Below are 12,500 nucleotides of genomic sequence, written 5' to 3'. Positions count from 1 at the left end.
TCTCCTGTAGAGTCAGGTGAAGTCCACAAGAGCAGGTGTTCCACCAGAGCATTTCACTCACAAATTGCGTCCAGAGGGCTTTCACACTTCTAAACAAATTACACTCAAATTAAACCTCTAAAATCCTCCCTACAGCACCTTTAATGTCAAGGTGTTAACATTGACGTGACGGTGTAGAAAACGTGTTCTAGGAAGCGTTCGGTACCGCCGATGTTTGTGTAGCTGTCAGGAAGTGAGGACGGCCCCCTGGGTCTTTGAGAGCAGCCTCCAAACAAATACATCAAGAGATGAAAGTAACAGGATTAGGGTGGAGGGAAGGCGGGACAAATGGGATCCGTCTTACCAATGGTGGTGATGACGGTGCCGGCGAAGAAGAAGGAGGAGCTTAGGTCCCATAGGCTGGTCTGATTGGAGGGATTTCCTGATGGGTTGACGCCGGCTCGTATTGCAGAGACCACTTGCTGGAAGAGGATGGAAGAGAAAAACATTGTGATTATCCCTTAATGCACACACACATACACACACACTCACACACACACACACACACACACACACACACACACAGACACACACACACACGCACACACACAGACATACACAGACACACACACACACACACACACACACACACACACACACACATAGGTTTGCATGTAGTACAGAGCAAAATATGCTTTGCAAAAGTAGCACAAAACAAAGCCCAAGGTTGCAGCCAACGCATTTCAACATAGTCATAAAAGAACAGCAAACAGCTTAAGAAGTGTTCTTAAACTGCTTAAAAGCTTTTGGATCCGAGAGACAGAGAATGGTGAGGTCATTAGGGCCTCCATTGCACAGAGTTCAAGTCAGGGCCAGGCTGGAACAGTCATAGAGGCCATTGATTGGCTCATAGGATGTCAGGCAAATCATACAAAAGCCAGCATTATGGGGACCACTGCCTCATCTTAGGAGTTACAGAGAAGCAGAGAAGCACACACAAACGCACACACACACACACACACACACACACACACACACACACACACACACACAGATACAGAGTTGGATAATGATGCAGCCCACAAACACACACCCACACGCACATGCAGAGAGGAGCAACTTCATTAGCAACATCGAAGTGTGCACATCTGCTCACTATCCCTGCGAACATGAAGGCTTTAGAATTAGCATTAAAAAAATTTAAATGACATATGTCGTTTCCCTCTGCAGAGCAACACAACTGGAGGGGCCTCGCCAGTTTACCCACAACATAACCTCTCGCACCCATGACCAAAACGCCCCCACCCTACCACTCAATGCCCCAAGCGGAACCCCCCCTCCCCCCCACCCAGCAGTCCGACCCATCCCATTTTAATCAGCCTTGACAGAAACAGCTGTGGCCTCCTTGGAGCGGGCGGTGCTCCGTCGAGCCGTCTGGCCAGCCTTCAGCTCTAATTGGCCCGGGAAACGCTTGGCACGGAGCACGCCACGAATTAAACACGACGAAGGAGACCGGGCGGACGTACAGTCGGCGGTACAGTCATGATGGTGATGATGATGATGAAGATGATGATGATGATGATGATGATGATGATGAGGACGAGGACAACAGGAGAGCTGATTCGTGTAGTGACTGACAGCGGCGTGTTATATAAGCAGAACGCGTCCGGAAGTAAAACGTAACACAACGGCGGCGAGGAGAAGGCTGCTCACACTGGATATAGATCACAGAGAAGAGCTGGGCGCGCCGCTGCAGTGAGGCGAACTGAGAGTGCACCAGGAACGCTGAGGGGCTAGGTGGAGGAGGAGGTGGAGGTGGAGGTGGAGGTGGAGGTGGAGGAGGTGGAGGAGGAGATGGAGGTGGAAGAGGGGGGATGCTTCATATGCTGGAGAAGGAGAAAATAGCTGCTGCTGTAAAAACAAAACCCCTTACCAAAGAAACACTCCCTGCACGGTTTCAGAGACAACGCAATATTGCGGAGATGAAAGTAAGCATATTCGAACTACCAGGGGCGCTTGGATCTGATACAAAGCCTTGTGTTAATAAATCACAAAAGATAGATTCCGTGGCGAAAGCTTTTAATTTTAGCCCCGGTGACGATACATTTGAACACAAATATGTATGTACGGATATAGATCAGAAGGCAAGACCATTAATCACAGGGGGAGATTCAATATCTGGGAGCCTGTGGGTTTATAATTAGTTGTATCATGAGTCTATTTATGCAGTCGCCCTCCAGTGTGCTGTCCATGGTGCTGACGATGAACAGAGTCTGGTGCACGCACACACACACACACACACACACACACACACACACACACACACACACACACACACACACACACAGGCGCGCACACACACACACACACACACTCACAGACACACACAGGCGCGCACACACACAAGCGCGCACGCACGCACACACACACACACACAGGCGCGCACACACACACACACACACACACACACACACACACAGGCGCACGCATATACAGGCACACACACACACACAACTTCAAGCGCGCACACAAATACAGGTGCGGGTACTCACACACACGCCAACACCCACACACTCCAGTTCACACACACACACACACAGGCAGACACATGAATACACACACCCACACACACAAAATGAAGACGTAGCTATTCATTAACCTATGAACCAACTCATTAGCCGGTGCGTGAGTGTTGATTAAAGTCGGGGAGGTCACAGAGTGTGCGAAGCTGCGATGTCTGGGTAATGGAGGGTCGTGTCGCAGGGTGCTGGTGTGACACCAAACACAGGCAGGTGTTCATTTGAGCGGGCGGGGTTCAACAGAACCGCGTGAAGGGAGGGGGGGGAGGCCGCCTTATTCATAACGCGGCCTGGACCGCGCTGACTTTTGGCTTTTGGATCAAAGCACCAAAACAGCCATTAGCGCATAAAGGAGGGTGTTAGGGAGCCCGACCAGAGGGACGAAATGACCGGTTACACACAAGCGCAAACACGCACGCACACATACACACACACACACACACACACAGGCACACACAGACACACACACACATGCACACACACACACACGCACAACACACCACACACACACAAACAGGCACACACAGGCACACACACGCACATGCACACACACACACACACGTGCACTTCACACATTCAAACACACACAGGTACACACAGGCACACACACACACACACACAGGCATACACACAGACAGACACACACACACACACGCACTTCACACTTTCAAACACACTTCACACTTTTAAACACATGCATGGACAGAAAAGCCAGCAACACACAAACACAGGCACACACACACACACACACACACACACATACACACACACACACACGCACTTCACACATTCAAACACATGCAGACAAAAAAAGCCAGCGTTGGCTCCTGGCTTTTCATCAGTCCCTCACGAATCAGAATTCAACCGCCGTGATGCTCCATGAAAGACCCACACCCTGGTCAATTAGATGCGCCAAAACATCTCCTCCTCCCAGAAATAGACTAATTTGAGGAGCCGAAAGGCCCACCAGCTCTTGGCCCACACGCACCACTTTGTTTTGTTTGGCAGCCGAGGCGAGGCTACGAAGTAGCGCTCTCTTGGCACTCACTTTGCGACCACGATTCCCATGAGATGGGGGGAACAACGGGAGGCTCCACAATGGCAGTGCCCTGGCCCTGGGAGGAATGTTTGGCTGAGGTAACATGCCAGCCTGGACCGTGAACATCTCACACACACCCTTTTAATTGCTTCCTCCGAGGGAACATCTCACCTCCATCCACTGCTACATGGCTGGCTTTGGATCAGAAATGTGTGCGGGGTTGTGTGGGTGTGTGTGCGCGTGTGTATGTGTGTGTTTGTATGCACCTGTGTGCGTGTGTGTGTGGGTTTATTTTTGTGCGTGTGTGTGTGTGTGCGTGGGAGAGAGTGTGAGAGAGAGAGCGAGGGAGCGAAAAAGAGTGAGAAAGAGAGAGAGAGGGCGAGCGAGTCAGCAAGAGTGAGCAAGAGAGAGTCAGCCAGAGAGAGAGAGAGAGAGAGAGAGAGAGAGAAACCTGTATGGGGTGCACATCAATAAATCATCAAAGAGAAATAATAAAACATTCGGCAGCTGGACTCGTGCAATAGTAGTCTGGTGAGGGATAATGGATCGAAGGTAACAAAAATGAGGCCTTGACTCCCCCGCCGTCTGTGCCACCCAGCTTCCATCATCACGCGTTAAAGTGGCTGCATTAAAAGGCTGATTGTGTTGACAGAATAGTGCTCTTATGTCACGCGTCTCAAGCACACAGGACCCCCCACTCGTTGTAAAGGTCGGATCAAACGGTTTAAAGGTTGTCGAGGGTTTCAGCGTTGAGGGCTATGTCTGCGGTATGTCAAATGAGTTTATGCTCAACGTCTGAAGTTCACACGTGTAACCTTGAGACCGGGACCACGGGGGGAACCGTTTGTACACGAGGAAGGTTTCTTACAGACCGGTTTACTCTAGTTGTTCATTTGATGCTGTAACACTTAAGTGCATCTCTCCGGTATGAGAGGATAACACTGGGTCTGTTCAACCTGGAAACTATTTCCCCGTCATTTTGGGTCTAAGTGACTAATGCAGGCAACAATTTTTGAAATTGGCCTGGTATTGGGAGAGAGTGCTTCAGCCTTTGCAGCCGAGAAATTGGCTGTGATGTACATCTTTGAGGGGTCGCGCTGGGTTGAGGCAGGTCCTCTAAAAGTATTTTTTGACACAGCTCAGATGTCGGACCACATTAGGGAATACTACCCTATCGCGAAATCTACATTTTACTTTCTCTTTCGCCGCATCCGATGTCTTTGTTATTTTGTCTCACTCAGAAATCCTGTTGGAAATGTTGTCATCACAATCTAAACCGTCCTTCCCCAAAATCTTTTAGATTACGCTTAATTACGCTTTCTGTAGTCGAACACAACAAACTCTCGCCGGCACTCGTTTCCCTCACTCACCTTTCCACTGCTCTTTTCCTGGAACCACTCAAATCTCGCGATATTTCGGAGCGATACTTGGTTAAACGCAATAAAAAACTGACGGATCATGCTGAAAGGTAAAAACTGAAGATGTATTTCACCGTAGGATCCTTTCTGTAATGCTGTCAGACATTTATAATGGATAAAAAAGTAATGCTTTAATATAGTTTTCTTATCTTGCCTGCTTATTACAGATAAGCATATTTCTTTTTGATCAGATCGGAGCGTTGCTTGTTATGACGTCTAATGTTAGGCATAGCATTTCCTCGTTGATGGGTTTTATGGTTAATCGCTGTTTTAATAAGCACCTGTCAGCTAGAGTTTCACGGTCTTCAAACACAAGGGGAGCTCATGTTACAATCGCTTACGTGCGTGTGTGTGTGTGTTTGTGAGGCTAACTCACACCCACACACTCACACACTCACACACACATGCATTAAATTTCAAATTCTGTGTTCATAGATGCATCTGTTCAAATGCTTCTTGAACATATTCAATACAAGCGTATAAACTGGCTGTTGTAGATGACGGCTTATATGCGTGGTCAATGTGTTAAAGGGGGGATATTATGCCACTAGGTGTGATTTGCCATTGCAAGCCGTTTTAAAGTCTGCCTTTTCCTGTGTTTCAGTGAGATCACAAGTGGGCGTGTCGACCTAGATGTATGATTGCTGAGTAAGCAACATTTGGAACAGATCACTGGGTAGACTCGTCTACCGATCTATCCAGCCTACATCTAGGTGGACAGTCCCACTTGAAACACAGGAAAAGGCAGATTTGTAATGGCTGATCACACTCACACCTGGTGGCATAACATCACCCCTTCAACCACAGAGCTACTCCCATAATGCCTGAGATGTAAGGTCACAAAAAGGCATTTAGGTGTGAGTGCGAGCCATCTGTCGACTCCTAGAACACACACGAACGTTCGCTGAACGAGGTACAGAACACACACTGAGCTTTTGGGAACGCAGAAGAAATAAACTATTGAACAGTACGCCAGCGCGCTCACAGTAGCACGCCACATCAGTCAGCAAAACGCCGAGCTGCGAACACAAGATAACATCTACCGCAAACAGCCCGAGGTGTGAAGAAACATTCAGCTTATCCTACTGCAGGCTTCTGGATCTAAGGCACGTATTGGCTCTCTCTCACACTAGCTATTGCCGTAGAGAGATTACAGAGAGATGCGTTGTCCCGGTCGGTACAGGTAGGGACGACCCTTTACGTAACGTAACACGGAGAAACAAACAGGAGACAAAGCGAGGGAAATAACGGCACGATGCAGGGGCGGCTTATTTTTTGTGTAATATTTGTGTTTCCACTGCAGTCCTTTCAAATGGAGCGAAACTCGTTGCATCAACAAGCCTGTTGTGAATTCTCCTTCATTATCCCTACATATCGTAGATGCTGCGGCTGTTGCCTCAAAGTGCACCTCACTCCCCCCAGAACCTCAGCGATGATCCCACAGCGCAGTGCTTCACTTTGGATAAAAGCACCTGCAATATAACTAAACGCCAACGGCCTATATTCCCAGAGAACGACAGATTAGGGATTCATTTTTTAGAAGTCTAGACTGGAGGACATAAAGCCGGCTCTGTGAAGCTCTCCATAGAGCAAGAGACATCTACAAAGATCCAGATATCAAACAGCTCTGCATTCATTAAAACCTTCCAGCACACCTTGATCACCCTGAATAACATAATTAAAGCAAGCGACCCTGAGACAGTCCTGCGATCCTTCCCCTTCAAAGGAAACACAAAGAGCCAGGTTTCGATCCCTGAGTCCTTGAGCCTCCCCTCTCGGACCTCACAGTCCATTACATTCAGGGCGTCTTTGTGTTACGATCAACAATGTGCGCCGCAAAAACAACACTCACAGATCGCAAAGATCTCATCATGAAGCATCTTCCCGACAATGCTGCAGAGAGGTCCTTGAGCACGGCACTTTTGGCACACCTGCTAAGACCTGCCAGTATTAATGCTAATATATTAATGACATGGGTTGCTAATTCGTTGATAGTTCTGTGCGAGGTGAATGCGGAAGCCCTGAGGATCGTCTTTATATGGGAATGGAGCGAATTGAGTAACTCCAGGGACTTTTGATTGAATCTTTTTATCATGTTTTTTGAATGAAGTGTTGTTTTGAATGCCTACAGTAAATCCCATTCAGTGCTCAGTCTTTGTTCTAGAAACCATGGTGGTTTGGAAAATCAAATATTTCGTAGAATAAAATGATAAAACGCATCATTTCGGATGAGAGAACAATGTTTGCAGAGCTACGATGGAAAGTCAAAGGAAGAGGGGAAAGAATGGTGTGAAAATCAGCGAGACTTCATTACATTTTTATTTACATTAAGTGCATTTAACAGACACTTTTATCCAAAGCGACTGACATTAATTACGTTTGTCAGAAGAGGAAGAAAAAGAAACAACAATATATCGCTGTCAGGAGAGTAAGGATGTACACAGAAATAAGTGCCAAGCACTAACAATGGCTAGGTTAACCCATTCCCCGTATACAACAGAGATAGCTAGGATAAAACTCTACATGATGCTAGGTAATATTTTTAAGTGCAGTAAGTGCTTGATCAAGTGAGTAAGAGGGTAGGAGGGGCTCGGGGTGGGAACCCTTAGGGTTTTTTGATTTATTTTGCATTTTTATGCTTTATTATACAGTGAGATATCGAGGAAGGTATGGGAGATAGAGGGGAGGACGGGCAGTTCAGGACTGAGCCTATGTGGCGCCACCGGGGCGTCCCCATGGTCTGAACCCTTTAAGCAGAACCCAAAGAGCCAGGGTTCCGACCGTGAGTCCTAGAGGCTCTCACCCATCCATCCCCTTCAAACGGAAGCCAACGATTCAGAGGGTTCAGACCGTGAAACCTGGTCGTCCTCCCCTCTCCGAACTCACGGTCCAAACCCTTTAAGCAGGACCCAAAGAGCCAGGGTTTCGGACCGGGGGTTCACCCTCCCCTCCCTCCCGCCTCTGCCTGCCTCAGCCTCCGTCGCGTGCCTCACCTTCACCAGGTCCTCCAGCTCAGACGAGTTGACGCAGGCGTGCAGGTGGAGGAACTCCAGCTTCTCGGCCAGGATGGCCAGCTTCTGGGAGCTCTCGTGGGGCTGCTCCAGGGCCCGGAACACCGTGGCCCCCACGATGAGGTACAGCACAACCAGGAAGAAGATGGCCGACACCGTCTTCCACCTCATGACGGCGGTGCGCACCTCGTCGTACTCGTCCACGGGCGGGGTCAGCACCAGGGGGTGGGCCGAGAAGGAGAGGCGGGGCTTGGCGTTGTGCACCGCAGACTTGGGGTCGAGGAGGTCAGGTGCGGCCACTTTCGGGGGGGAGAGAGGGAGGGGAGGGTGAGAGGGTGGGTGGGTGGGGGGAGAGAGAGGGAGAGAGAGAGAGAGAGAGAGAGAGAGAGAGAGAGAGATACAGAGAGAGAGAGAGATACAGAGAGAGAGAGAGAGAGGAGAGAGAGAGAGAGAGAGAGAGAGAGATACAGAGAGAGAGAGAGAGAGATACAGAGAGATAGAGAGAGAGAGAGAGATACAGAGAGAGAGAGAGAGAGAGAGAGAGAGAGAGATACAGAGAGAGAGAGAGGGGGGGAGAGAGAGAGAGAGAGAGAGAGGGAGAGAGAGAGGGGAAGAGAGAAAGAGAGAGAGGGGGGAGAGAGAGAGGGGGACAGAGAAGAGAGAGAGGGGGGGCCAGAGAGTGAGAGAGAAAATGGAGGGATGGAGAGAGAGAGAGAGAGAGAGAGAGAGAAAAGAGAGAGAGAAAAGGAGCGAGAGGGAGAGATAGAGGGAGAGAGATATGGAGAGAGATCAGGAGAGAGAGACAGACAGACAGAAAGACAGTGACATATAGTATCTGATTATTATCTGAGATAATTATTTTGAAAAGTTTTTCTACAAAATGCATAGGCTGAATGTAAATGACCCTTATCTTCCAACAATTAATAAACTCACTAATAACACACACACACACACACACACACACACACACACACACACACACACACACACACACACACAGACACACACACCCACACTCATGATATGTTTGAATGCATGTTGTATTCTCGTGCCATTAATCGCAGGTGAACATCACATCAGCACGCAACAAAGGCTGGACGGCATCGTGATACTTTTCCACCTCAAAGATCCGCTTCATTGCACAACAGAAGCGCACCGGGAACTTGTAGCTATATTTCTCCTCAACTAGATCCCTTATGAGATCCATCTTAAAACAAATGAACGCACAGACTGCATGCAACATGCTCCTATTTAGCCTATATTGAAACGAGTCCTTAAAACAACATGGCGTTCTGAAATGTGATTTTAAAAGCCTTTGCGGCCACTTACTCCTCATCTACCATGTCTTCTCCCTGGTCGTCCGCGCCGACCACTGTCCAGAAGCGCAGTGCAGCCTGCAGCTCATCAGAGACTCCACTCATCCACAGTGGGCTCCTTGTGCGGCGCGTGACGCGAAAAAAACGATCGATCACCCGCTCGAGGAGACTTGGTTCACGCGCGATTTCAGCCAGTTACACGCGCGGTACTCTCCTCTTCATCGTGTCCCCTGGCGCGCGCACAGCCTCCACTACGCGGAGGAACTTCATCCCCTCCATCCAACTGCTCCGGCGGAAGTATCCTCAGAACAAAGCGTTCCCGACCACGGGTGAAGTTACAAAAGCCTCCAGCCGACGCTCGCGGTAGAAAATGTCCCCCTACGGAATCCGGGTCTCACGAGACATCGCGCCCAGTCGCCCACCCACCTACTGCAGGTATCGCCCAAAGGCGGGAAGCGGAACGGCGGAGTGCTGTCCCTGCTTGCCTGCCGCGCGCGCTCAACTACTGCTGGTGGCGCAGGACGGCGCGCGGTGACTGGGTGTCGGGGCATGCGCTCTGACTACCTGGGACGTAGAGGGATGGATGATAACCATGGTGATAAGCGATGTTCTGCGCGTGCTATGCGTCGATTTGGATAAGCAAGTCAAACTGGGAGACGCGTGTTGACCAAGCTCATCGTTTTGTAGGATTTGACAGATTGCGCTCTCTCTCTCTCTCTCTCTCTCTCTCTCTCTCTCTCTCTCTCTCTGTTTTTATCTCTCCAATAGGCCTAACTGTTATTTTCCATTAAACTGCAGGGCCACATTAAATAAAACAACAGAGAAAGTACTTCCTGCTGCCTCCAGCTGGTCTTTGAGCACTCAGACCCCGGCCAGACCCCGGCCTCCCGTCACTCCACCAGCATCAAAGACCGACCTTCTGAACGCCCGCCACAGTGAAGCACGTGCTAATGGATACCTCGTCCTGGCGCGCGGGGCGGGTCTCTCTATCGGGTCGCTGATTGGCCTTGGTATTATGTTATTACGAGCATCATATAAATAGGGCATAACTGAAGCCGACGGATGTTTTCAATCATCTGATTGAACGTGCATGCGCGTGTTTGAGCATGGCCGCGCGTAACCTCGCGGAAAGGATCGCAGCGTTGCGCTCGTAATTGAATTGCGCGCGTGTCATTGTTCATCGAACGCCCGCTGCCTGAATGCGGAATGAAAGCGACTTCGTGATGCACTCATTAGGAAACCACTTGCTGCTGACACGCACACACAAATGCGGATGCACACACGTGCGCGCACACACACACTCACACGCACACACACACACACACACACAAGCACACACACACACACAAACACACACACAGTGTCAGAGTGGTTTCAGCAGACGGTTACGGAACGAAAACGGTTGTTAGGCAAAAAGGGACTGAATTGATTGGGATGAATTATGTAAGAACCACCTTTAATTTGAAATGAGATTCAATGTGTTAAGAAGTGTTTTATAAAGACTAAACAGCGAACCTATAACCACAAATCAAAGGTCATGGCATGAGGTGTGCCTTCACCGTCACGGTGGGGATGAGGCACCTGGACCCGCTCATGCATCACGACCATGACAACACACACACACACACACACACACACACACACACACACACACACACACACACACACACACACACACACACATACATAGAAACACACACACACACACACATACGTAAACACAGACACATATATAGAAACACACACACACACACACACACACACATAGACCCACACACACACACACACATAGACCCACACACACACACACACACACACACACACACACACACATAGACCCCCACACACACACACACACACACATAGACCCCCCCACACACACCACATTTCCCAACCCCTGGAGCGGCGAAGGAGCATCACGGCGCGGGGGTTGTATTTCGGTCCAACCTTTTGTCTACTCAGGGCACCTCCTGATGTCACCGGGTTGGGGCACTGACGCGTGCACGCGGCTGTGGGTCGCGACCACGGCGGGTGGCGCCCGCCATCGGTGGCGGCCCTCCTCTGTCTGTTCGAGGAGGCTGGTCAGGGTTAGAGGGGCCCCGGGTTCTTCAGGGCCCATTAGGGCCGGGGTCTGCGCGGTTACCTGTCTGCCCTGACACGCACTAATGGACGGATGTACACTGCAGCTGGTGAAGGTGGTGTTTACACACGCCACTAATTACATTGGTCCCCTGTCTTCTCCTCTTTCGGACTATCCTCTCCACTTCTTTTCTCTCTTCTCTCTCCTCTACCCGTTTCCATTCAGATTTACATTCAGGGCATTTAGCAGGTGCTTTTATCCAAAGCGACTTACAGTAAGTAAGCCCTCCATATCTTCGTCCACGTCTCCTCCACTTCTTTTTTTTTACTCCTGGCTCTCTTCTCTTTTTCTCTCCTCTTCTTATGTTTCCTCCCCTCTTTTTGCATCCTAGCTACACTCTCCTTGTCTCTCCTCTTCTTATGTTTCCTCCCCTCTTTTTGCGTCCTAGCTACACTCTCCTTGTCTCTCCTCTTCCCTTCTATCCTCTTACTCTTCCATTATCCCCTATTCACACAGACCCAGGTGTCTAGCAAGGTTTCAGAAGAGGAAGATTAAACTATTGTATTATTTACCTGTTCATTGCGTCACCCTTGAAGTCTTTCTAGTTCTGCAGTTTTAATTTGGTTCGTGATTGAGCATCGCTCTCGGCTAGAAACATTCCAATGTGGAAAATGTGGAAAAAAACGATTTGAAAGGGGAGTTCTGGAAGAAATCCAGGCAGTGAAATGAAATAGTAATTTTTCTTCTGAAGAGGGTGGGGGTGGTGGTAGTTGGGATGGCAGTGGAGGCGGTGGTGGTGGAGGTGGTGGGGATAGGGCTGGATCTCTATCACAAAGACACACACACACACACACACACGCACACACACACACACACACACACACACACACACACACACACACACACACAAACACACACACACACACACAGCCACGACAAGTGACCTGGATTTCAATGAGGTTATCTGTGGATATTGTTCGTTACAAAGCAGGACGTCCTTATCTTCCCCAGTCTTGTGAAGTAATGAATACAGACGCCGATAACGCACCGGAGCAACTGAGTGGGAAATCACTTCAGC

The 12,500-nt window shown here is 49.4% G+C and overlaps 1 protein-coding gene across 1 annotated transcript in view; it reads right to left on the bottom strand.

Moving 5' to 3' along the window:
* Positions 1–8,320, bottom strand: part of kcnk2b (potassium channel, subfamily K, member 2b) — a gene marked incomplete at its 3' end in the record, with an annotated part of 24,168 nt that extends 15,848 nt beyond the window's left edge. Inside the window, exons 1-2 of the mRNA XM_079753421.1 lie at positions 8,009–8,320; positions 344–461 (exon numbers count right to left, since the gene is read on the bottom strand). Of these exons, the coding sequence (XP_079609547.1) occupies positions 344–461; positions 8,009–8,197 (307 nt within the window). The 5' untranslated portion in view covers positions 8,198–8,320. The remainder of the gene's footprint in view (positions 1–343; positions 462–8,008) is intronic.
* Positions 8,321–12,500: the final 4,180 nt, after the last annotated feature.

The sequence above is a fragment of the Pollachius pollachius genome (genome assembly GCF_949987615.1).
Source record: "Pollachius pollachius genome assembly, chromosome: 16".
In the NCBI taxonomy this organism is placed as follows: domain Eukaryota; kingdom Metazoa; phylum Chordata; class Actinopteri; order Gadiformes; family Gadidae; genus Pollachius; species Pollachius pollachius.
The sequence above is the reverse complement of the archived record's forward strand: the minus strand, read 5'-3'. Positions and strand labels throughout refer to the sequence as shown.